This window comes from Pollicipes pollicipes, unplaced genomic scaffold (genome assembly GCF_011947565.3).
Source record: "Pollicipes pollicipes isolate AB1234 unplaced genomic scaffold, Ppol_2.1 Scaffold_4295;HRSCAF=5057_pilon_pilon_pilon, whole genome shotgun sequence".
Lineage (NCBI taxonomy): Eukaryota > Metazoa > Arthropoda > Thecostraca > Pollicipedomorpha > Pollicipedidae > Pollicipes > Pollicipes pollicipes.
In genome coordinates, this window is record NW_023596461.1 from 14,932,456 (window position 1) to 14,958,691 (window position 26,236).

At 58.1% G+C, this 26,236-nt stretch overlaps 2 protein-coding genes across 2 annotated transcripts in view; both read right to left on the reverse strand.

Annotated features, from left to right (window-relative positions):
* Positions 1-2,540: 2,540 nt before the first annotated feature.
* Positions 2,541-11,049, reverse strand: LOC119097206 (rho guanine nucleotide exchange factor 10). The gene is made up of 10 exons (XM_037220261.1): positions 11,026-11,049; positions 10,382-10,555; positions 9,591-9,980; positions 9,183-9,305; positions 8,215-8,688; positions 7,744-7,957; positions 7,222-7,469; positions 6,613-6,743; positions 4,616-4,910; positions 2,541-4,044 (listed from the first exon to the last, which is right to left on the reverse strand). Exons 1-10 carry the CDS (start codon positions 11,047-11,049, stop codon positions 2,950-2,952), a joined length of 3,168 nt encoding a protein of 1,055 aa, XP_037076156.1. The 3' UTR covers positions 2,541-2,949.
* Positions 11,018-26,236, reverse strand: part of LOC119097208 (uncharacterized) — a 36,845-nt gene continuing 21,626 nt past the window's right edge. Inside the window, exons 3-4 of the mRNA XM_037220262.1 lie at positions 25,062-25,254; positions 11,018-11,559 (exon numbers count right to left, since the gene is read on the reverse strand). Coding sequence (XP_037076157.1) covers positions 11,277-11,559; positions 25,062-25,254 — 476 coding nt within the window. The 3' untranslated portion in view covers positions 11,018-11,276. The remainder of the gene's footprint in view (positions 11,560-25,061; positions 25,255-26,236) is intronic.

Sequence of the window (26,236 nt, forward strand, 5' to 3'; positions counted from 1 at the left end):
TTTGTGTGTACATGCGTGGCACGCCTATGCTTTATAGGGCTGTGCACAGTGACATGGTTTTAAATATATTTTTTAAAGAAAAGAAGTAAATGCATACATGCATGCATATGCATATGCATATATATATATATATATATATATATATATATATATATATATATATATATATATATATAATTGCATACATATGCATATATGCATATGTGTATATATATACATATCCATAATATTACATACCTGTCTTAGAATGTAAAGAACGAAATGCAACAATTTTTTGGAGAGGCCCCAAATCCAGGGGGCTCCACATTGTTGCGTGCCCTCCCCCCTTGACAAAATCCTGCATCCGCCCCTGATGGGATAAACAGCATTTTGATATTGCAACAAATGTTTGGCACGCAACCATATCTAAAGAGCGACTTTAGTCACTTACAATGCCGCCGCTCCATTCATCTTCGTATCTGCTACTGCCTGCTATCTGCTGCCTGAGCGCGAAGTGTTCGCTTTCAATTGTGGTTCAGTACGCCGTTTTCGTCGCACTTGCGCTAGAAATGCAAGCATAACGCAAAAATCGCGCGTTTTCGGGCTAACGCGCTGGGCGCTAACCGTAACTTTACGCTCAGTTTTGTGACTGGCTGATGTAAACATGTCGGATTATCGTCGCTTTCGCGAACGATTCGAATCGTTTACACTTGTAGTTCACCGACTCATGTAAACTGGCTGTAAACATGTAGCTGGATGACGTCCACCTGATGTGCTGGATGAATAAGACACCTCCACTCTCCGCACCACCGACACCTTCGCAGCGGGTTAAAGGCTCCAAGGGTCGTGCGCGACCGCCTGCACGGCGTGAGGCACACTTTGATCTGTTTCAGTGACAATCAACGCAAGACGCTGCTGGAGATGGGCTACTCCCAGAGTCAGCAGCCAATAGTGGAGCCGGTTTTGGGCGAGCTGGACCACACAGAAGCCCCTGCTGAGGCTCCTTTGATAGCGTGATGACGATGCTCCTGCCACCTGCTCACAGAGCCGGCAGTCTGCACGGGATCGACGTCTGTTGTCATTGTCATGGTAACGATTGAGTGCTGGTGACCTAGCGCCCAGACTCTGCTGAGGGTGATGGCTTCTCGCCGAGCCCGGTGACAGGACCTGTCTGAGCGCCAGATTAAAGCAGTCGATGGCTTCAAGTATGCTTCAGCTGCCAAGTGCCTCCGCGGAGCCTCAAATTGCACCCGATGCACGATGGTGCACAGGACGCTCGAAAACTGCGAACGAATTCTAGCCGACCGAATCCAATTTTGTGTAGCTGATCACTCGTAGACAGCTGAATAAAGTATTTTGGAGCACAAATAGATGTGGTTCGAAGCATATTGCGAGTGAAAAGGTGACAACCACTTTTCTGTTGGGCAGGACGGAGTCCTCAAAGACGCTTCCTCCTGCTCGAGAACTCAGCGAAAGCACTCTTGCTTTTTATGTAAGAAATTAAATAGAGATTCGTCTGAAAAGTAAAGTTAGGAATGTCAGTGTTGGCACCGGAATGAACGCGCCTTTAACCCAGCGGAGCCACTCGTCGTTAGGTTTCGTTGATCTGATGTGCCATGTGCATGCTCCGAGGGTTCCTGTCTGGTTTTGCGTTATTGGTGGCTTGGCAACGCACAGTGTATGCTATCTCACGGATGTGCGAAACTGCAACGAGCAAGTTTTGCCTAAATGTGTCTTGCTCTAAGAGCATGCCGAGCGACCCAGTAGTCACGGCCGAGTGTACATTATCAGGCTTCCGTCGTTTTGCTTCCGGGAACAATATATGGTCGAACGCATCGGCTTCGGAACCACTTCCAGCATTGCGTCGTTTCTGTACCTCGTCACTTGTCTGCCAAGGCTTCGGTGCGCGGGTATGCTGTGTCTGAATTGGCCCCACCGTTTTCCTCCGGCAGTCATTCGCACATACTCATTGGCGGTCACTCGCACATTCTCCGGGGCGTCCGTCTCGTTCCGTTACCCGGAGATGTCTGCTTGAGATGTCCACCGGTGATTATCCTTACACCGCTTCACCGGCAAGGCGCGGCACCTTAAGCTGTCGATGATGACACTCCCGCCAGTTATCCACGCATGCACTCCATTGCGGTATCACACCATGCGTCATATTATGGACGTGACGGTGTTGTTATGTTGTTAGATCTCGTAATCTGGCAATCCGATGGTCGTTCCGCGCGCGTGGCGGGTAGTTGCTGGGACACTGCTTCTTGCTCCTTCCCTACAGGCATGGGCGCTTTCCTGACACTGTCAACCAAGTGCCAACAATGCTGGCTAAACTGCAACATGAACTTGCTCCGTTCCAGGCGTACACCGACATTGAAATCCATGCGCATATACCGAGTTTAGCCACATGGCATGCCATCAAGAGGCGTTTCCATGACGACGTAGCACGTGGAAACCGCTGAATCGTAGTGCCAGCCGAAAAGACCTGGCATCGAACAGCAGACGTTGGCTTGAATGTCTCATCTGCGATCTGCAAGTCTGGAGATGTGTGTGGAAATATTGGACACGTAGCACAGGGATGCGTATATTGTCATCTATACGATACAATAGCATACGTTTTACCGTATTTTGATACATAGTCATCACATGATTGCATTGACATGCAAGAGATGCAACGTAGCACCCTCACTGATACCAATGTCACGCACAAACGCCCAAATGCGACTCGAGAATTCAAGAATACTTGACGATCACTGTTAAGTTGCGCGCCACGTGCACACATCTGCGTTTGCAATGGTGACCAACTCACACATGAATATGAGCCGGCTTCACGCAACACAGATTCGAGCGACACGTGACTATCAGATCATCACGGGACGGTTACCGGGCCGCGTCACGTGGCCGCCCCCTGGGTAGCGCCCCGCCCTCGGCACCGTCCCAGACGCGGCCTCCGCCTAGTGGCGGCCCGGTGCACTATAACTTCATCTCCCACAGCACCAGGTGGGCGTCGTGTGAGTTGGCCGCCCGGCTGCCCGGGCTCCGGCGGTCGGCCCGCCCCCAGTTGACGTAGCCACGGCCGGCCATGACCGTGAGCACGCTGCGCGCCGGCTCCTCCTTGCGCCGGCCGGTCGGCTCCGGGCTGCGGAACGAGTGCACGCGCGAGGCCGGCGCCGAGTGGGCGCGGTCGCCCTCGGACGAGGAGCTCGTCGTGTGCACCGACGAGCGAGAGTCCACCGACCAGCTGGAGAGGTCCAGAGAGCGCGGCCGGCCGGCGCGCAGCTGCAGCCGCCGGTCCAGCGTGGCCATCTTGTGCGGCAGGCCGGCCAGCTCCGGGTCGCTGCGGCGCACGTGCTCGCTGAGCTCGCCCAGCTCGCGCGACTCGTCAAAGCCGTGCAGGTTCAGCAGGTTGCCGTACAGGCCGTACACGTCGTCGCACACGCTGCCGCTGGCCGAGAGGAGACTCATGCCGCGCGGCAGCGTCTTGGAAAGCCGACGCGTCATGTTGTCGCGGTCGCGCGAGCGCTTGCGCAGCAGCGACGGACTGCTGAAACGCGGCTGGATGCGCACGCTCTTCTTGGAGTCGCTCAGGCTGGTGTCGGAGCGCCGCTTGGCCAGGCGGCCAGCCGCCTCAGCGGGCGCCTCCTCGTGGATGACACTCTCGCGCGGCGCGGCCGGCGCCAGCGCGCGCGCCGCCGGCGCGCTCAGCACCTGCAGGTAGGTGACGGCGCCGCAGTGCGCGTGGTACGAGATGTTGCCGCGGCCCGAGATGATGGGCACGCCCTCCAGCCGCGGCAGCGGGATGGTAAGCGTGACGCCGACGCTGGTGCCGACCCAGAGCAGGCCGCGGCCGGCCACCAGCGCCGTGACGGCCACAGAGCCGCGCACGCCGTCGCCCATGACGCGCGAGATGTTGGACGCCACGTTGATGTCCTGCAGGTGGCGGAAGGTCTCCGTGTGGTAGAGACAGATGGTGGAGCTGTGCGCCAGCGAGATCCACAGGCCGATGCCGCTGTGGGCCAGCAGGTGCACGTCGCCGGACGACTCGTGCTCCTGCACCGTGAAGCTCTTCTGCCGGACAGAGACATTACGTCGCAAATCAACGTCGCGTTAATGAGTGGCACCCTAACACTGGACGCGCACACGCTGGAGCGCGGCTCAGGTGTACAGGGATACGTGACCGCCTCAGTGAGCATGCAGCTAAGGTGTGCATAATACATGACCGTCGAGGTCACGGGTTCGAAACCCATTACCAGTTGCTTTTCCTTGCCAACGTCACCGCGACCGGGTGTGGTGCTGATAGCTTTACCCGTTGCGTGGGAGGAAAAACAAACGAATTAATACTCTTCAAATAAGGGTAGGTGGATAAAGACAACACCGTTAGGAAAAACCAAATACTTTCGGTGATGCCCAATAATTTAAGCACAGCTTGAGAACAGATCGCTCCCATTTGCAGCACTCTCTGACGGAATGGGCAAAATACACGCAACAGAAAGATCAACCCTATAACCGGGAAACAGACAGAGACGCTGTCAGCACCAGGCGTCAGACATCACGCAGCCCCTACCCGGGCATCGTCCCCCTTCTAGTCCCGCCTCTTTTCGTCGGTCGGACGGCTCTGGCGCCTCGGCCGGTGACGTACCGTGACGTCACGCGTGACGGCATCGATGACGGACACGCGGCGGCCGCAGCCGGCGTACACGGCGCCGCCGATGGGCAGCAGGCAGGAGACGGGCCGCTCGCCGAGCGGCAGCAGGGATGGCGGCCCAGGCTGCCAGCCGCCGTCCGCACCGTGCTCCAGCACGGCCACGGCGCCGTTCTCGAGCGCGGCGAACACGGCGCCGCCGAGCGCCACCAGCCGGCGCGCCGGCGACGGTAGCGGCGCGGCGCCCGTCTGCTGACATCGCTCCGGCTCCTGCGCCGAGTACAGCAGCACTCTGCCGGAATAAAGAGGCATCGAACACGTCAGCACACTGTCGGGGCAGTGACCGCCAGTGACCGCCCAAATGAAGAGACATCGAACACGTCAGCAGACTGTCGGAGCAGTGACTGTCAGTGACTACCGGAATGACGAGTCATCGCGCACGTCAGCAGACTGCTGGAGCAGTGACCGTCAGTGACTGCCCGAATGACGAGTCATCGCGCATGTCAGCAGACTGCCGGAGCAGTGACCGTCAGTGACTGCCCGAATGACGAGTCATCGCGCACGTCAGCAGACTGCCGGAGCAGTGACCGTCAGTGACTGCCCGAATGACGAGACATCGGACACATCAGCAGACTGCCGGGGCAGTGCAGTCCCGCAGCAGTGACCGTCCCGCCGACGAAAGCCCATGTGGCGAAGTGCGTGGCAGGCGTAGTTAGCATGCGACGGAGGTAACGGGGTGAACGGGCCCGCCGCAGCACGGGCGATCAATAGTTCGACAGATGGCCGGGTATTCTGGACGCCAGCGTCCGGCGGCCACAAAACCAGGGGCTTTAGAGGCCCCATGAAGGTCACCAGGGGATCAGAACGCGGACCACATAAATCATGCGAAGAAAACACGCTGTGACTACGAACGAATCAGTGATTTGTTTTTCAGTTTTTGGTTGAGATCGGCTTAATATTTGGACCGCAGACATAACTCACGGGAGCGTGTTTAACTTCGCTGCAAGTCGTTAGAGATCATCCTAGTCTTACTGCAAAAACTGCAATAAGACAAATGTCTTTGTGGCTTTGGTTATACGAGCAGCACGTACGAGATTTGCAAGAACATAAGAACGCGAGTATGGCTGGCCTGGCGTGTGGTGTGATTCTGCGTTCGAGAACATGGCGACGTATCCCAACTAAAACTGACAAACTGTCCCACGTCAGGTTTCTGAAGGAATAAGCGTGTCAGTGTTGCTAAAACATGTAACGATGTCCCATAGCTACCATATTTGTGCATCATTACATCACCGCAGTGGAGCCTCTGTTATTATATAACAACTAGCTTTGGTCCAGTAGTACCGCAATATTTTTGATGTCACAGTGAACACTTCATCATGCACCGCAGCCCATCAGTCGGCAGTGACGAGGCCCTACCCCGATGTTCATGAGTGCTGCTTTAAATAAAACTAGTCCTAGCATTTTGATCGCATGGCTTTCTGGTCCCTGAGTTTACGCTAAGCAGTGCTTGCTGAGTAAGCCCCGCCCCCACCATCTGATCGTAAAATGCCAGTCCAACAGCAAAACTTATGGCGAAAGATTAGCGAGCCGCAATGCTTAGCACGGTGCACCGCGCCCTCTGACATCATCCGACATTGAGTGTACGCTGTCACCCACCGCCGGCCAGCACAGCCAGGGTCAAACAGAGAGCGTCGAGGCGGCCTGAACACACCTATCCCACCACCTATACCCACCTATGGGGAGGGCGGGCAGCAGGCACTCTTTGACGGATCGAGCTACGGGGCGGACTGGCGTGAATGACTGGGCTAAACGGATTGGGCCTCCCAACAGGTTTTCAACTTAATTATCTTGTTGAACGATGGGACCATGCCTGCAAAAAGGAGGCTTCCCAACCCCGGTAAGGAAAAAACATCTAAGCGAATGACGAAGAGTGTTGCCCACTGTCCACAGCCGCGGCGGCTGCCCGGCTCGACCGACTACAGGTCGGGACGTACCTGCCGGCGGTCGTGCTGAGCCAGACGGCACCCGAGCGGCAGCCGGCCTCGGTCGGCTCCCCCGGCACAAACTGCATGGCCGTGACCCGCTCGGCCGGCAGCTCGAACCGCAGCACATCTCGGAAGCCCACCTGGCGGCGAGGAGGCGAAACACCGTCAGCGGTCGGCGCGGGTGGCCAGGCCGCGGCCGAACGACAGGCCGGGCGGAAGAGCGGCCGGAGGAGCAGGTGTTAGGCGCGTGATCGGGAACGGGGCAGCGGCACGCTCGGCGGGAGACAGGGAGCTGTAGCGGGTGTGGCAGGGGCATCGGCCGGCGTACACGGCGCCAGTGGGCGAGCGAGCTTGACTACGCCAGGCGAAAATGTTGTGACCTTCGACGGGCTTTTGCGCAAACATACAGTCTTGTTTGTATACTCCTGAATAAACGCGGCTAACAGCAGGTGATCAGGAAATGGGCCACCCTGCACGGCAGACGGCTTGAACTGTCGGAATTCCTGCAGATTCCAGCCGCACCGAATATTTACGCCCGACGGTCAAAACAAAACTCCGTGCTTTCAAACAGCAATCTTTCTCACCGCCGCCGGCAGCGTAAACTGGCCTTCAACCCACCTGCTGCATGGCGTAGATGATGACGAAGCTGTTGACACCATCGGTGGTGCAGATCCAGAGGTAGCTCTGCTCGCGCGTGCGCTGGGTGGGCTTGACGATGGTGACGCTGTAGAAGCAGCCGCACTGTACCTCAGTGTCGGTGCCAGCGGGCACTGGCGAAACCACCGGCATCGTCTTGACGAAGAGCGGCACCCTGGTGATGGGCCGCTGCTCCCGCTCCGGCACGTCCCAGGCCCGAGAGTTGTTCTCTGAAGGGTCGCGAGGGCGAGGGGCGAGGTCAGAGGTCAAGTGGTCACTCCGCGCCGAGCAGTGTCCCGGCACGACACTCTGGCCGAGATCGTGAGATGCGTAGCAGTGGAGCAACAGCCGGAACACACTTTACGAAAACTTCCTGAAGAAAAACCGCAAACGGGAAACCACAAGCCTGTTTACCATAACGACTTGAGACACAAGGGACGGGCGGCTGCAGCCCGCAGCCAGCAACCAGACAGCCACGGTGGCTGTCAGTGACCCGGCACCCACCGTCGAGAGCGAGCTGGGCCAGCCGGAAGTCGGTGGTCCACTCGCGCTTCTTGGCGGGCGACTCGAGCTGGAAGGTGAAGTGCTCCTCGCGGCCGGCCCGCCGCACCGCCAGCTGCAGACAGCAGGCGTCCAGCCAGGCGATCTCCTCGTCCTTCTGCCGGATCGAGCGCTGGATGGAGGCGGCTATCTGCGCCGTCAGCGCCGTCGTCAGGCCCTGCCGCCAGAGGTGAGCGTCACCGGCGTTCAGACGCACCGGCGTCAGAGGCAGCGCGCCTCGACGGCGGGGGCGCAGGGTAACGGCCCGGCGCCGAGGCGCAGCGGCAGCACGGCACGACCAACAGCTGAGAGACAATGTGACAACGTGAAAGCGAGTGAGCCTGTAACGGTACTCGGCGAAAACTCGGCCTTGGAGTGCCGATCGGTGAAACGGCGGCTTATTCACCAGATGCTCGCCCACTCCGCGCTGCTCACCGGGTACTCGCCCTTGAGCGTGTCGACAAGCGAGCCGATGCGCGACACCACTTCGTAATCGTGCATCAGGTTGCTCATCTTGTGGCAGAGCTGGCCGACGTTGGTGAGCGCGCCGGCAGCAGCCTCGTCGGCGGGGCGCGCGCCGCCCGGCGGCCGCGTCGTAGCCGTGATCACGTGGCTCAGCGTCAGCGAGGTGCTGGCCTCCTGGATCTCGACGTCCGTCACCGGCACCGACCACTTGAGCGTGAGTCGCTCGGCGGCGGCCGTCTCGTCGGCCGGCTTTCCCGCCACGCTGACGCACACCACCAGGTCGTTGAGCAGGAAGAGGCGCCGGCTCTTGGACTTGCTGATGGAGCCGTTGGTGCCGAACTCGAGCCGCGTGGCGTTGTCCTCGCGCAGCAGGTAGCGGTTCGTGTCGGCCAGAGAGCGCATCGAGAACTTGCCGTTCAGACGTCGAAGCGTCTCGCGGAAGGCCTGCCAGGGGGGGGGGGGGCGCCGATCACATGCCTTGTCCTCTACGTAAAAATCACGTTTGGGAGCCACGTCCCCTAATACTCATAATGAAATCTCATTTAGCGTCTCTCGGGTCAGGGTGAAATACGAAAACCTATTGGACAACGGAAGAGAAAACCGTTGAATATCTCAATACTTGGTGTTGCACATCAGGGACGCACACACGACACACCTGAATGAGATGTGTTGAATGACAGGGTCTGAAAACAAAGCCCACAAATACTTACGCAAAAACCTCGTCACCATTTACTATCACCAGAATCCCTGCCCATCCCTGGCCTGGCCTGGCCTGGCCATCAGATCAAATCCCTGGCCATCAGCCAGGGATTGCACCGTCCATGCAAGGGACAACACAACTACAAAGGGCGTAAAAGAGTGAGAGCCAGAGGTGAGACCCATGAGATGAACACACCTCACACATAAGCAAACAGCGCGCATCAGTCTCGCGGACACACCTTGAACTGTTCCGATTCGCGCTTCCTCTCGTTGAGCATCTCTGCCAGCGACTCGAGCTGCGTCAGCGCCAGCTGCAGCGACATCCTGTCGTGGTGACCCTGAGGAGTGTGCTTCAGCAGATCCTGAGCAGAACAAACAGGCACCGCGTTAGTCAGCACACGCGCCGAGCTGAGGTGGCGCGTGGGATCGCCGCGTCTTTTCGGATGAGCACAGGCCAGGTGGTCGGTGAGCAGCTGCTGTTCGCACCCGGCGTCTGACCTCAAGCGTCAGACGCAGGTGGTGCGTTCGAACGAAAATAATGCCGCCGAGAAATAAAAAAATGTTGAAATGAACGCCACCACGACCACGAGGGCACGACGCTTCCAAGCCAAGGCAGACTGACAGGACAGCTCCTGGACGGCACCTACCTGCAGAAGCAGAATGAACTGCGGAAACCTCTGCACCGGCTTCACCATCAGGCCGAACAGCGACAGCCGGTCCAGTGAGCTGATCTGCCGCATCTTCAAGAAGTCGGCGAACGCGCTCTTCCGTTTCGCTTCGTGCTTGATGGTCTCCATGGAGACGGAGAAGTTGTTGATGAAATCAGAGTAGATGTCCAGCACGATGGCCTTGGAGAAGGACGCGACAAACACGTCGCCGATGCGCTCTTCGGCGTCCCACTGGCGGACAGCCTCGGCCAGAGCGATCCGGAACAGCGTGTGGCACTGCAGGATCTCGGGCACGCGTTTGAAGATGACAGATATCTTGGCAGAGTTCAGCACCGGCGGGTGCGCCTCCTCCATCACCTTCTTGTAATCCTGGCAACGGCGGTGTGGCTAAGTCAGAGAGGAAGGGCAGCCGTGCTCCGGAATGTGGGGTGTTTCGTAAACGAGACGCGCTCTGCAATCGTCTCTCCGAGGCAGGGGAGGTCTAAAGTTGGCTAAAAATACAGGGAGCTCCAGCCGCCTGCTCGTGCGTCGCTCAGCTCTGGCGCTATTGAGTGTACGCGACGGAGTGTTATTACATTCCCGTAACATAATTACGAAGCAGCTCGCAAATCTACCGAACCATGGTGCATTACACTGGAGCCAGCCTAGCCGGATGTGCGACTTACGTCAGTGACAGCAGCCACCTCCTTTCATTAACCAGTCCCTATTTCACTATATTTCACTACATTATCACCATATAAGCCCTTCCCACGTCACCTGAGAGCACTCACATTGACTAGACTTTGCAATGAGGCGACATAGTTGTTCTCGCTGTGTACGACGCTCTGCACGATGTGGCGCCGCTTGACCTGCTCGGAGGTCAGCCCCGCGGGCGCTGGCGGCAACGACGGAGGCTGGTGGCGCCGGTGGAACAGCAGCTCAGCAGCTTCGACGTCCTCGTTTACCTGAGGTCAAGTCAGCGTGTCAGCGTGGTATTTTGCTGCCCCACTGATGATCCAGCGCACCGGACCGGCCACATGATTCAATTATTAACAGTTCGTGCCCAAGGACGTAAAAGCATGCGCTTGCTAGGCATGGGGCTCTGTCGTCCGTGTGGAAAAGAGACAAATTGGCTTGTTTGCTGGTCTGTTAATAACGCATCACTGAGCGGTAGCTTCTTGCGTGGCCCTCGCAGTGATGGAAATATTGCTATGATTAAAACCCCTTGTTAGAGCCTTCACCCCGTGACATTGCAAGGAGGGATAGGGCAGCAGTCAACGATGCCTAGGGCTCGCCACAAAGCAATACTCGTACGGCGCGTGAAAACCGCGCGAGTTCACGTCCTTGCATCCTGATATCCGCTCTGTGCAGAAATAACTGTGTACGTTATTACATTCTACCGAACCGTGGTGCATTACACTGGGTCCGTCCGTACGGGTCCGTCTGTATCATGCCACATACACAGACACCGACAGGTATCGTGTTCAAAATTTTGCGGGATAAGGTTGCGTCAAAACATAGTGAACATATCGGATGGCTGGCTGTGACTATTTGATGTGGGTGCGACCAAACACGTTTGATATATCTGGTGCCGGGGCTGTAGCTCAGATCCAATATGCGCATCCCAGATGTGCAGTTGCAAAGGCACTGCCCGCGCGATCTCCCTCCGATGTCAGCGTAAGGACATCAGAACAAGCTCACAAGGATCAGCTGGGAGGCGCTCACCGAGGACATTTTGGTGAGTGAGCGCGTCCTCTCTGAGATGTCGTAGTGGCTAGACTTCCTGAGCGAGAACCAGCGGCTCAGGCGTCCTTCGCCCTCGTCCGAGTCGCGCCGCGAGGAGGGGCGCTTCTCCAGCGAGCTCTTGCGCTCGACGGCCGCCGCCGCCGGCTCCGAGTGGGCCGTCCCATTCTTCTTCGGCTTCTGCGAACTCCGCTTCCGCCGCAGAAGGTGTTTGATTGCGCCGAAGCTGAAACAAGATGGCGGCACCGCGTCAGCAGGTCGAGCGGCAGCCGCCCTTCGCTAGGCACAGAGATCAGAGGGGAAATTGGACTGAATGATAAGTGTTCGGCCTCTCGTTGATCGCGCTCAGAAGCTGACAAACGCCAGGGTCAGGCTTTACAAGATCAAGGTCAACTGGATGTGCCGGTCATTTAAATCGTATTTTCGTAGGTTGTTCAGTGCATTAGCGAGGAACGTTATTCACCTAGATTACAGCTATTACAGCTATCACAGTAGTAATAGCCTTATTCCCCAAAACAGACAATAGAGTGGAGATGTGGTTAGGTTGACATTTCGGGAACATGTCTGTCGAAACAGTGGTAGAAGTTATACCCAACCCAACTATATTTCCATTCTGCTTTGACTCCGAGGAATTTCTCCGGGGAGTTTCTCCGAGAAAGACTATTACTACCGTCAAATCGCAATTTCACCTGACATGAACTCCCTGAAACCGCCACGGCACATTAAGATTTGAGGTTCAGAGTTAAGCTTCGACATATTGCTGCTATTTATAGGCACCATACAATGTATCCAATCCTGAAATGGAGGCACCAGGCCGGGCGCCATCTGCAACCCCAAAATGCAGAAACTTTCAACAATGGCTGTGATGTCATGTGCCAGAGACGATATGTCCTGCCCCCCGCTGTACATTAGAGAGATGTTCAACTGGGCCCTGTCGAGGACGTTTTTGCAAGGTTTCCCTTATTCAACGTCGGCAATCGCGGTTATTCAACGCGGCGAAATCACTGCGTAGCGCCTTACTAAAGCACTGGCCAGGAGCGCAAATTTGCGCACCGGGCGCGTCTCTGCGCTGTTCATTACGCAGCTAAGAAAACTGCTGTTCTCTGACCTCATGCTTCCTGAGCCTAGAAGCTGCGGTAACGCGGAGTGGAGTGGGGGGGGGGGGGGGGGGGGGGGGCGGACTGACCGCCCCCAATTTTATCGCTAAAATGTTTGATGACGCAAGAGGGCAGGACGGCAGGACGATTCGCACCAAACATTGCGGCGCTTTCGCCGCAAACTTCTGCCGCTGGCCCGACTTTCCACCATCGGATGGCGCAGTCACGGCTCACGCCAACATCACAGCTCCACGTGGGAGCTGATCCCACATATCGGTCTGATCTAAAAACTCGTACCATGGTCTTAAACAATTAATCAAAGACCATTTTGACTGAAAAGAAATACTTAAACATGGCTCCTCCCCCAACTCGGGAGAACATACGTTACCCCTATGTGTACAGCGACCGACCTAGGGCCACACCTGTTTCGGTGAGGCAAGCATGCCGTTTACGAAGCATTTCACATTCCGGGGCTCAGATGCCTTTCCTGCCGACTTATTTGTCCCTCTGATTTGCTTGCCGCTAATGAGCTTAAGAGTTCAATGCGGCGTAAAATACCGCCAGGCTTCGCATTGCACTCATGGTCAGCAATTCCTAAGAATTGGTCATACCGCGGCGGCATATATCATAGGCTCTAGGCGACCGTCACGATGAAAACCGAACTTTAGATTGATAGATTCACCGATAAGGCTCTACGTCTAGCCATCATCTCTTGTATGCATATACCGCATGACATGCTTGACGACGAATGAAACCAACCCTAGCACCATTCGCCCACGCCCGAACCCCATAACGTCAACAGACTAGTCTGTCTAGTCTATGCAGATTTCTATGTCTAGTCTATGCAGATGTCTATGTCTAGTCTATACAGACTAGTCTGTAGCCTAGTCCGTATCGCGGCGGGTTCAGTCCGGCGTGCTTCAAGCTCCGAGATCCTGAAGACCGTGCAGCAGCAACCGTCCAGACCCGGACACCTCCGGAATCACCGAGGCGCGGCCAGCCAGCCATTCTACCGCTGACGTCAGGGCATGACGTCAGACTGCGCCAGGTGGGCGTTTGTGGCGCCCTTATTAGATCCGCCCGATGAATGGCGCGCGGCGCGTTTGGCTCTCAACGATGTGCATCGATCAGAGGCCGGATAGGCACGCGTTGAGACAGTGACGCGGTGAAACATCGAGACTTTGAAGGGCCTGCTGATGGCACTTGACCACCTCAGACGGGCCACGATGACGGGAAACGTAAACATGACATCCGCTTAGCGAACGAGTTCTAGCTCTGGTGAGGAACACGTTCAGTTCAAAAGGCGGATTAAGAATAGATCTATCACGAAGAACCATGCGCGGAAATGAGTGGGAAGATCACTGGTGGCTAAGGAGGCAATGCGTGGCTCAAACACAGCTATGAGAACTACAGCTTCAGACATGTCGGCTGCTTTCCAAAATCCGCTCCCGTCCGCCCGATGTGGCCCAATCGTCACCGACCAGCTGGTCCACCGGCTGGCTCCGAGCCCGGCGCAGCGGCCGACAAGGCACTAAAGCGGAGGACGGTGGGGCCCCGACCCCGCCACGGCGGCCGACGGCAAGGAACTAAAGCGGAGAAGGGCAGGCGCGGCCGCTGCCTGTACCGTGGCTCCATACATACTGAGCAGGGGTATGCCAGGCTGGAACATGCAGGGCGGCTCAAAACAGCTGCAGTTCGGGCAGGCTGGAATCAGGGCAGTCTGGAGTCGGGGCAGGCACTGGAGTCAGGCACTGGAGTTGGAGCTGGGATGGAGCTGAGTCGGAGCTGGGTTGAAGCTGGGCTGGAACTGAGTTGGAGCTGGGCTGGAGCTGTGTTGGGACTGAGTTGGGGCTGGGATGGATCCTGGCTAGAGATGGGCTGGAGCTGGGCTGGAGCTGGGCTGGAGCTAGGTTGTAACTGAGCTGGAATTGTGCTAAAGCCGAGCTTAAGTCGTATTGTGGTTCAGCTGGAGCCAGGCTTGGTATGGGCTGGGGAGGACTGAAGCTGAGCTATATAATCGGACTGAAGCTACATCGCGTCGAAAAGGAGAAGGGGTTGAAGCGAGGCTGAGGACATCCCGGAACTCTGTCAAAAATGAGCTAAAATCACGTGTCGACATTACCCTTCTGCAAAGGGAGCAAACACCTACGTGGCTCCGTCACAAAGTCGCTAACACCACTTTCTAACATACCGTTTAGGCCGTTCCGTTCCATTCAATGTCAAAGGCATAACACTCAATTTGGAAAAGTAAGGCGGACTTGTCCCTCCGACTCTCCTTTCTACGGCTGAGTCCATGGAGGAACTCAACGTAAACGTTGGAGGGTCACGCTGTCGTTCAAGTTCCGTTCTCAATAACATAACAGCACTGCATTGTGGTGTCATTGTGGTGCCAGTCCACGCTTAGGACTGCTTTCCCACCAGCAAAACACGAGGAATGCTGAACTTCCTGGTGCTGACAGATCAGCTGCAGCGTGCCGTCTGTGCTTAGCGACTACCTTATCGGCGTGTGCGTCTGGCCTGTCTCGCGCGTGCGCTGGCTGACCCGGCTGACAGCGCTCCGCGGCTGGCTGTGCGTGTGCCGAGTGCTGGCGACACGCGACTGGTCAGTGGGCGGTCCCCAGAGCGGCGGCGCGCTGCCAGCCCCAGTTCAAAGACACCGCAGCGTCGGCCCCGGCTGACAGAGCCCTGGCTGCCCTCCACTCGGGCCGAGACCTCGCGGTCGGCACCGCTTCGGCGCAACTGACAGCTCAGGGCCGGCCCAGCTGACGGGCAGAGGCCGACCCAGCAGCCCAGCAGCGGGGGCTGAGAGCACGCGGTCGGCACCGCTTCGGCGCAACTGACAGCTCAGGGTCGGCCCAGCTGGCGGCCGGGGGCCGACCCAGCAGCCCAGCAGCGAGGGCTGAGAGCACGCGGTCGGCACCGCTTCGGCGCAACTGACAGCTCAGGGTCGGCCCAGCTGGCGGCCGGAGGCCAGCCCAGCAGCGAGGGCTGAGGATCGGCCCACCTGAAGGCCGAGGGCCGGCACAGCAGCCCCGTAGCGAGGGCCGAAGGCCAGCCTAGCTGACGGGCGAGGGCCCAGCCCAGCTGCTAGCTCAGGTGGCCGGCCCAGCAGCGGGCCGACGGGAAGCCAGGACAAAGCTCGGGGTCGGCCTTAACACCAGTTAACAGTCGGCACGTCCAGAGCGAAGCGCGTCAGCCGATGTCAACTGACGCCAGCTGACACCGCGGCTGCCCCGTCGGTGGCCCCACGCCGCGTGCTGCCGCCGCCGCCAGCCCGGCTCCTCCCCCATCCCCACACGTGCCCCACACAGGGCGCGGCCGCGGCCGTCCGACGCCCCGGCGCCAGTCCCACGGTTCCGGAGCGCGACTCGGCGCCGTCCACGTCTGCCAGATCGGTCCAAGTTTGGCCGGCCGTCCCACGTCCTGGGCGGCGACACGCGAGCGTTTCGTCCGCGGCATGCCCGCAGGTCACAGCCGGCAGCCAGAGCAAACAGGCGCCGGTGCCAGCGTCCCACGGCTGCCAGCGGCGCCGGCGGCTACTCAGTGGAACACCCGCTCCGATCAGCAGAAGCAGCTGCCGCACTGCACGGCCGTGAGGACAGGAATGCCACGGCTCTCCCTCCCCATGGCAAGCGCGGTTAGTCCGCACCGTGTGTTTCAAGAAACGGACTTACGGGGTCGCTGGGGAGAGGCTGCGGCCACATATATCGCCGGCTCGGAAGACGGCATCAGTGGCAGTCACCAGCGGGGGAAGATGGATTGGGGCCGCTTCCTGAGCTCGGAGCGAACACATGCAAGGATGATAGATGTTGCCGTTGTTCGCTCGGTCATCGAGATGCCTGGGCTGTCAGCGCTGGTGGCGATGGTATAACACAGACGTGCAAGTAGTCAGGACGACGGCCTCCGGGGAAGAAGGAAAGATGTATCTGTGCTCCTTAACAGACAGTGACATCTAACATGCTTATCAAGGGAGCCCTGAAAGAACTGGTATAAATGGTGCGCACGCATCGTGATGAAAGATTCGTTCGCATAGTTTGTTTGGCAACTGTTTTCTTGATGGTTCATCTCAACGGAAAGCACGGCCAAACAAACGACGGCCAAACGCGGAGATTCCGCTGCATGCTGATTGTTACATATCATTCGAAAAAGCAGTGAATTAAATAGTCTTTCGCTTCGAAACTTCCTTCTTCAACTTGTGATTCGCTATGCAAGCATATAAGCCTACAGTAGAACCGGACTCCGACGCAAAAGGTTAAAACCCCAATGTTGCAATATGCAGCCTTTCCATCAGTTACAGGACATCCACTGCCAGCGTAATCCAATAAGCAGCGCAGTTCCGCCGCGGCCGGGTCCCATTCATTGAGACCAAGAGTCTTCCCCATGGATCCAATTCTCATTCGGACCCGTGCCCCGGTACGAGCTTGACCGGCTTCAGTCGGCGGCCGCCGGCGGAGGCCTCTCTTGCGGGCACAGCACGGGTGCTCATTGCGCATGGATCGATGCCATGGCGCCACACAGGCGACCAAGTCCGGGTGCCGGTGGCCGCTCGCGCCGGGGAGAGCATCGAACTGGGACCACGGCAGCGCTGCGGTCCCCCTCAGAGGCCACCCGCGCCGGGGAGAGCACTGAGCTGGGACCACGGCAGCGCTGTGGTCCCCCTCAGAGACCGCCCGTGCCGGAGAGAGCACTGAGCTGGGACCACGGCAGCGCTACGGTCTCCCTCAGAGACAGCCCGCGCCGGGGAGAGCACCGAACTAGGACCACGGCAGCGCTGTGGTCTCCCTCAGAGACCGCCCGTGCCGAGGAGAGCACCGAACTAGGACCACGGCAGCGCTGTGGTCCCCCTCAGAGACCGCCCGTGCCGGGGAGAACACCGAACTAGGACCACGGCAGCGCTGTGGTCCCCCTCAGAGGCCGCCCGCGCCGGGGAGAGCACCGAACTAGGACCACGGCAGCGCTGCGGTCTCCCTCAGAGACAGCCCGCGCCGGGGAGAACACCGAACTAGGACCGCGGCAGCGCTGTGGTCCACCTCAGAGGCCGCCCGCGCCGGGGAGAACACTGAACTAGGACCACGGCAGCGCTGCGGTCCCCTCAGATCGGCCTGCCTGTCCCGGGTGCCGCTCACCACTGCTAGGCTCTGACAGAGGGGTGTGCCGCAACGCACGGACGGCCAGCAGTGGCGTCGCAGGACGCTCGCGAAGACGCGGCAGTGGCGGAGTGTGCCGGGGGGGGGGGGCTGCCACGAGGTCAGGTCAGACGACATACGCTGGCGTGGGCCGCGAGAGGGATGTCCCGCGGCCACCACAAGACCGATGTTTTCAAAAGATCTACTGGGCCAAGCATGCTCATACTGTCGATGCTGAAGCTCGTAGATATGCTACTGCTCATAAAAAATAGTTGACAAGGAAAAACGTTTCGTATCCGCATTACAAATGACAAAATTTAATTGCATTTCATGGCCATGAAACTGAAGCTCAGACTGTTGTATCTACATAAAACCGGGAAGGAAAGTAACGGAAATGAGCCGGCATATCTGTCGCAGGTGGTCTGTAGTCCTCAACGCTTGCAGCACGCCATATATGGCACCGGCGGCGGCGCATGACGTTTGTCATCAGGCCTGACAGGGGCAGAAGGGACGTGGCTTCCCCGGCAGGCTTCCGCGCCCGATGCTGTCAGAGCTAGCCGTGACCTGAAAAAGCCCGTCAGCCAAACGTCCAGCACGCTGACGGCTTCGGGCGGCGCCCGCCGACCGCAGGGTCAAAGCTCGCCGCACCAGGCGCCGCGGCGGCACGCAGCGCCGGCGGGCCGCCTGGACGTCGCGCGGCGTCCCTCATGAGGGAGACCGCTACCGGCCGGCAGGCGGGGCCGGACTTACATACGGCTGTCACGGCCGGCACGCTCGGCAACATTCCGCGGACATGCCACGGACGGCGGGCCCATGCGTGAGCGGAGAGCTAACGTCCCGTGGCCGCGCGGGGCGGCGACAGATGCGGAGAAAGCTCTCTTTCATTCAGACGTCCGTCAGCGACCAGTTCGGAGAAGCCGGTGGCGATTGTCGAGCGGGCGGACGCCAGCCGGCGCCCGGCCGCGCCGCCGCGGCACGCCGGGGCGTTACGGTCAGGGTCCCCGCGGAACCGGGTCAGGGTCTCGGCGGCGGCGGCGGCGGTGCGTGTGTGCGTGTGGGGGGGGGGGGGACACGAGCCCCGTCGCCACCGACGCAGACCAGCGGCGGCGCCGACTGGGCGGGTGTGGAGTGGGCGAGGGGAGCCTGCACCCTCCCGGTCGTCCCACACCGCTGCGAGTCCTTTCCAGCTAGGCGCTCGCTCAGCTGACGCGCGCGACGTGGTCCTGTCTCCCCTCCCCGCCCCACTGCACCACCCAAGGTAAACAGGATTGCGCCACTTTGTCGCCGTTTACAAGCAAGAGGCTGACTTTGTACATCGCCGCTGGTAGACTAGTGTGAGATGGATGAGCGAAATGTGATTTTAAATGTTTATAATCAACACCTCACGTATGCATAAGCGCCAGTGTATCCACCGAATGTGTATATGTCCAACACTTGATAGGAGGCCAGGTGACGACACCTGTCTGAGCTCTGGATCTCACATGGCGCGGGCGGTGCTCGTGTTAGGCCGTAGGCACGCGTCATATACACGCATGAACGTCGATGCTTTTTGGGGAAATCCAAACTAGGCAAAGTTGAGACAGCAGTGAGCTTCAGCAGGACCCAACACACACGCGCGGAAACACCCCCCTGAATCCCAACGTCCAAAACTGGTGTTTACAAAAACTGCACTGCCGCTGCTTGTCCTTCCAGGGCTCCCGGTGACCGCACCGCCGGGCCACATGTGACCGTGCCGTAGGTCACTGGAAGTGACCGCGCTGCGGGTCACAGGAGGTAACCGCGCTGCAGGTCACAAGAGGTGACCGAGCCGCGGGCCACATCAGGCGACCGTGCTGCGGGTCACGCAAGGTGACCGTGCCGCGGGTCACAGGAGGTGACCACGCCGCGGGTCACTGGACGTGACCGCGCCGCCGGGCCGCTGGTGACCGCGCCGCGGGTCACAGCTGTGGGCAGCGTGCGCTCCCGAGCACCCGGCGCTGAGCGGGCGGCCGCCGCGTCACCTGGCGCGCCGCCCTCTGCGGTCGCCGTGTGGGAGGTTCCCGGTACGGCCGGCTCCGGCTCGAGGCCCTCTGACGTAGGCTGGCCCGGGCCGGCTCGGCGGGCCGCCCGCAGCGCCGCCCGGCGGCCAGGCCCACATTTACGGGCTTCGGGACACCGACGCGGCGGGCCGGCCGGGCGGCGCTGCGTACCTGGAACGGTATTGTACTTCAGGCGGCGCTGGCAGGGGACCGGCCGTGCAGAGTGACTTATTGGCCGTGCCGTAGGAGGAGGGTGAATGAGGCGGGAGGGGGGGGGGGGGGGGGGAGGAGGGGGATCATGGCTGTCTGAGCCCGCCGTCATGACAGATTATGTGTAGCGTGATACATTCCAAGCTGCTGATGAATAATCGTTGCTAATATGCTCTACAATGGCTGACGATGGAGATATTTACCCAACTTGCATCATCACCACTCGACATAACGGGAAGAAATCAGGATTCCAGCGGCGAGCAGTGGGTGGCTCCAGGTGTTCAAGGAAGTTGTAAAGTAAACTTGTAGCTTCCACGACATTCGATTTCACTGACGTGTGATACCTTGAAGCGACAGGGGAGGCAGTACGCAGAATGCGTATGTAGCAGCGCCTGAATACAACCACGGTTCTAAAAGCGCACTCCAAAACAGATAATACAGCATCAGACTTGGATTAACGGGAGGCAATGTTGATAAACACCGTATATTTCGAGAACCAAGTTGCTGAGACAGCCTGTACCGTAATGAATAAAGACGATTCAATGTGATGCATTTCTTCTAAGCCGACGAATAATTTCAAAGCGGGGGAGACAAATGGTACATCTCTCCAAAACAAGTAGCAGTGTTCTTCCGGCGTCTAACACGCACACAGTACGACAACCATTCCAAACATGACGGACTCGACCATTTTTCACAGCATACAAGGCGTCTTCAAATTAGAATCCCGACAAGGGCAGCTGTCAAACGTCCTGCAATCCCAGCTGCGACGGGCGGAGGCCACGGCCCGGTCTTACGGCCGATGAGCCGGTCCGTCGCGCCGGCGCCCTGCGTCTGGACCAACCGATCCGGGCGGACAGCCGCGCCGGTCAGGGCCGCGCGGCGGGCGGCGCTCGCCCGTCACCTGCAGGCCCCCGCACCCCGCACCCCGCACACCGCACACCGCACCCCGCGCACCGCACACCGCACGGTCGCCGTCCCGCCGACACGTCCGGCACGGCTCGTCTTCCGCCATCACCGGCGCACCCCGGTCACCAGCGCACGTCGGCCCACCGTGTCAAGGGAGTGGGAGCACGAACATCCCGACAGCACCCGGACGCGACGTTCCAGCGCGGACCACAGCCGCCCCCGCCCCCCTCTCCCCGACCCACAGTCAGGTCGGTCACAGCGGCTGACGCTGCAGCAGCTGCGAGCTGCCGGTCGGTCGATACCAACCAGGCGGTGGTCTGCTCTGCCAGCCGCTCTGGTCGGGCGGACGGCAGTCTGCCCCGGTAACCGCTCAGGCGGTGGTCTGCTCTGCCAGCCGCTCTGGTTAGGCGGGCGGCAGTCTGCCCAGGTAACCGCTCAGACGGTGGTCTGCTCAGTCAGCTGCTCTGGTCAGGAGGACGGGCTCAGGCGGTGGTCTGCTCAGCCAGCCGCTCTGGTCAGGCTGAACGGCAGTCTGCGCAGGTAACCGCTCATACGGTGGTCTGCTCTGCCAGTCGCTCTGGTCAGGCGGACGGGCTCAAGCGGTGGTCTGCTCAGCCAGCCGCTCTGGTCCGGCTGGGCGGCAGTCTGCCCCAGTGACCGCTTAGATGGTAGTCTTCTCTGGTCCTCCACTCCACTGCCGCCTCTCGCCACGCCCGGGCAGTACAAAAATAATAAGCGGACGCCTGCTGGGCAGAAATTTTACCCCGCACCGCCAACGGCTTCGTTGCTTTTGCGCCCCAGTGGGAGGGGCTCCCGTTGTGCGCCTCGTTATGACCCTCGCTACACGCCCACGTGAGAGCGCCTCTCAAACCACAACGGCAAAACGGATGTCATGCTCTCAGTACTGCAACGGACGGTGGGTTTTCAAGATCTCAACTGTGAAAACAGGCCTTTGCGGAAACCGGTGGCAACTTGGAACTCGGCTTCTCCGTAGATGCACCGTGGCTACCGCAGAAGCAACTGAATGGGCTTTGAACGTGCACCGCTCACTCACGTAACGCTGCTCACCATCTGGAAAACGGACGCACGCTTGACACGACGCCGCACTTGTACGGCGATACAGGTCAGACGCGTAGGCGTCAGCTTGCCGAATGGTTTTCAGTCAAAGCCTCTCTTTCCAGTTTGCGTTTGCAAGTTAAGTGAAGGCACATTCCGAACCCACGCTGAAAACACGGGGCAAAAACCAGCAAGACGATCCGCTGGCGGGCCACGCCATTGTCGGGGCTGTAAACCGTCGGAGGTCTGCAGCCGGCGCCAGTGTGCGGAGCGCGTCCACGCCGCGGACCTGGCGGCGACCACAGCGCTGCCGTGCCACGGCACGAGCAAAACCATGCCCCAAGGCCGACCGGCGTCCGTCACAGTTCTGCATGCCCCGTCCGCGATGTAGGTATGTGCATGCCTGCGCCGGTGATGTCAGAGGAGGGAAAGAGAGACGTAGCGCCGGCTCAGCGGAAGCCGCACTCCGCGGCGCGCAGAACGGAATCCAGCCTCGGCGCGAGAGGCGACTCGAACATTCAAACTCGGCGCGTCGGGACGCAACGAGGCGCAGCCCGTGACCTTTCAGAGGTTTTCACCTGGATGGGCTGGGCTCTGGCAGCGGAGCAGCATCGATTTATTGGCCGTCAGGTCATGCGACTCCTTCTGAAGGACATTTTGCATGCAAGATATCTCCACCCACCACTGGCGGCAGCTTTTATCAAAGGCGCACCTTAAAGGGGTATGACAGCGTATGCCTCCTTGGAATCACTTGGTTGAAGAGGGCAGATCTTTGAGATAGTTGTTGGGGAGGCGGCGACCCCTCTACCATCACTAAGTGCGCACGTTCACATAGTCTGTGACACACATGGTCTAGATGGCTCCAAGAATAGGGAGGTCCATTTTGATTCCATTCACGCCTTTCTTTGTCCTTCATCTGCATACCTTCGTCTTTTCATCACCACCTCGAGAGAGTGTCTCCGTGCGTCCTGCCGCCTCCGGTGGGCATAGAGGGCGCCAAAATAACCCAGCGCTCGGGTGTTTGTTACAGAACGCGGGCAATAACAGCTACACGCGCTTTTCCCGGTATGGTGTCACCACCATACATTCAGGCAAAGCACCCAGACGATTTCCTGCTACAAGCAGTAATATCGTCCTCAGAAAGTGCTTTCCTGCTGACATAGTATTGGGTATTGATGGCAGTATTTCATATTTGCATGAGGTTTTCAAATGATATACCCATTTTGGAGAATCAGTGCAGTTCACAGCCCTGTCATTTCTAAGAGATAAAACTTTCTGGTTTCTGAGCTTAACGCCCGCGAACTTATAAGCTGTTTCGCGCCACCTATTTCAAGATCAGCCAGGCGTGCATGACGTGACAGAAGTGTCACACAAACACTGTCACCCCATTGGCCATGTGAAGCCCAAGGCCAAGAAAAATATGACCATCCAGTTCTTTGTGTTTGGCGTGCGTTTGCACAACTGCTGGCGCCAACGTACCTCAGTAGGCTGTTGACCACTGCAACGCGTTCAGCGCGTGTTTCGAACACGAATCACGTTTTGTGCTGCATAATACAGGAATTTAGACAGTGGTACGCATTAGGACGACGAAATATGTGAATGCAAGTAAACAACGCAAAATCACGGACAAATATGTAAAAATACCACGAGAAAGGGCACAACCACGTGAGCATTAGGTTATGCAAACAACGTACCCATAAGCACACCTATCGACAAGTTGGAATACTACAAGTGGGTCCCGTCCGCAGCCCGTCCGCCGCGCTGGCCATTCTGCACGGCTAGTTTGTCATAATTATTCCATGTTTGCCGGCTAGTTTTATAATTCCCTTTAATGAGGAAACAAGGACTGAACACACCGAATGTTGTGTGCAAAGCATGCCATGGGTTTGGAACACAGCTTCCGAGGAGCACCTGTGCGTGAATCAAACTTTTTAATAGAGACCTTGTCGACCTGCAATACATCCGTCAAGCATGGAAAGGATCTGGTTTGCGAGGAAAGCACAACTTGATTCTATTGATTTGCTAACGATGCAAACAATCACACAAAGTTGAAGGATGCCATCCAGGCTTAGGAAGCATCCAATCCATGCAACTTATGCAGACAAAAATCCCCGTGTGATTTTCCTAGACCTATATGGTAGTTTCGCTGCGCGGAAATGTCAGGCAGATGTTGCGTTTTCTTTGCGCTTTGTCTTTTAATTCAGGAAAACACCAAACCATATGCTTCATATCAACAGCGAAACCAAGCAAGGACGAACGAATCCTAACGAGCGTCATACTGCACACTGGGGGGGGGGGGGGGGGGGGGGGGGGGGGGGCAGCAGGGCCCTCTGGGCAAGTATGTGGCCACGAAAGTGCGCCAAATAAATGCCGTACGAGTTCCCAGCAGCGACGCGCACCAGCTGACAGCTTTATCTCCCGGCAATTCATGATATACTGATATACCTGAAAGCAGCCATCTAGACGTGACCCGTTTTCTTAAAGGCCTACCTTCTGCTAGGACGATTTGTCAACACCGCGGGGAAAGGTCACGGCTGCCCCATGACTGTATTTTAGCTGTATTGTGCTCCATGACGGAGCCCGAATGCCGTAAGGCGAAGCCATGAGTGTAAATGGGGGATTACATTCACACTTCGTGCAAATGGTTGGGCATTAACATACTTGATATTACATTAAACCGAGACTGCAGCAACGAGAACAACTAAGCGACCCACAGATCCTCAGTGCTGACATGCCCCAAGAGCCAAATCAGCACGGGTTCATCCATATCGGGCTATGCTGTGTGGTTTTCCTAGAAATTCTCCTCCGCCAGTAACAGGTACCGATAACACGAAGGCGCACGGAGCATGTCGACTTAAGAGCTTTACGAGCTTAAGTACTTCTGACATCACAGGTGACGTCATAAGCCCGCAGGAGGATTCGAGCGCGGCTTGGCGATGTGTCAATGTCACATTTGGTCGCTATAGCATTCAATTTACATTCCGAGTGCTCCGTCCAATTCCGGCGGAGCAAGATGCCCTGAGCGGTGCCCTGGGACGGGCGCCGTTGGAGTGTCGGCCTGACCACCGGGTGACGTCAGCACCACAGCGAACCACCGGCCGGGTGCTGTTACCAGCTGACCGCCGTCCGGCTCGCCAACAATGAGGCTTAGAAGAAACAGCGTAAGGCGTGAGCTTATTAGCCACCGATATATCCTCGTGAGCTCTACGAAGCCACCAAAAATCCCGGCGGCGTGTTGCGAAGCGTCCAACGGGCGCGCCGACAGGCTGGGGTGCTCACTTGCCGGCGGGCGCGCCGACAGGCTGGGGTACTCACTTGTCGGCGGGCGCCGGCGGCTCATCCGGCTCCGACATTGACTCGAACTCCTCGCTCCATGAGCTGTCGGAGCTGAGCTGGCGGCGCACTTCCAGCCGGTCGGAGCTGAATGGCGTGCCGTCGTCGCCCACCTCGTCTATGTCCTCGTAGATGGTGGCGTCGTCCCACGCGCCAGGGACGGGGCGCACCGCGTCTGCAAGAGCCGGCGAGACGGGTCAGATCGGGTCGGATCAGGTCAGGTCAGGTCAGATCAGATCAGGTCAGGTCAGGTCAGGGGCCGCTGCCGGTTGACGCTCGGCGGCGCGGCACTGGATCGCGAACAAGTGTGGGAGCATCCGCCGTGTGGACATCGTGGCAAATTTCCTGCAAGCGGGCCTTGGAGTTTGGCAAGTGTGGCATTCCTTGTGAGAAGCTGCAGTGTAGTGGTTCGAAGCACTCATGCACTCCTGGGGGCGATCTCCAGATCGGAGGCCGACGTGCCTGCCAGCTCTTGGCGAGACGGGCACTGATCCTGCCGGGCTGCTTCGTTCCTAAATATGAGGTAATTCGGTGCTGAACGATGAGTCACACAAAGACAAGAGTTTTAATGTCTCGAGATCGTCTAAACATTGCTGTTCCTTGACCCGGATAACCAGGTCTATTTTGGAATCATGTGAAGTGGCACAGCATCGCACCTGTTATCACTATCTTTTTCACACGAAACAGACGAAATCTTAAGGAGGGAGTGAAGTGACAAAGGCATGTGCATTCAACGTTTGAGTGGGTACATGACATGCAAGCATACCGCACTAGGGAAGCGCACAGAAGTCAAATAAAATTCTGGCAACAAACACGCCCGACAAAGTCATATGTGGTTTTACACAACAGGCCTTATACTTAATACAGAAAAAAATGAAACCCAAATTCAGTGTTGTTGGTGAAGCTAGCAGATCAAAGCCAGTGAACTTTGAAAAGATGGCTGGCTCCTGCATGGCCGGCCGGGTACCGCTGTGTTATCATTGCGCTAAATCAACCGAGGGACCTGCACGAAAGGCAAACAGCCAAACCTTCCACAAAACTGGCCTTTTTGGGGGTGTTCTCCGCATAAAAGTCCAGGCGAATGGTCTTGTCACGAAACGGAGGCCTGGTCTGGTCTGGGGGTGGACAACAGTACGCCCCCGTCCCCCACGCCCGTC

Bases quoted from the DNA above. Each gene is read 5' to 3' on its own strand.
- LOC119097206 (XM_037220261.1), bottom strand. From the start codon at position 11,049: ATGTGGCATGATACAGACGGACCC. The intron at 9,981-10,381 runs GTGAGTGCTCTC...CGCCGTTGCCAG, and splicing joins CATTGCAAAGTCTAGTCAAT to GATTACAAGAAGGTGATGGA. The intron at 9,306-9,590 runs GTAGGTGCCGTC...TGTTCTGCTCAG, and splicing joins AGTTCATTCTGCTTCTGCAG to GATCTGCTGAAGCACACTCC.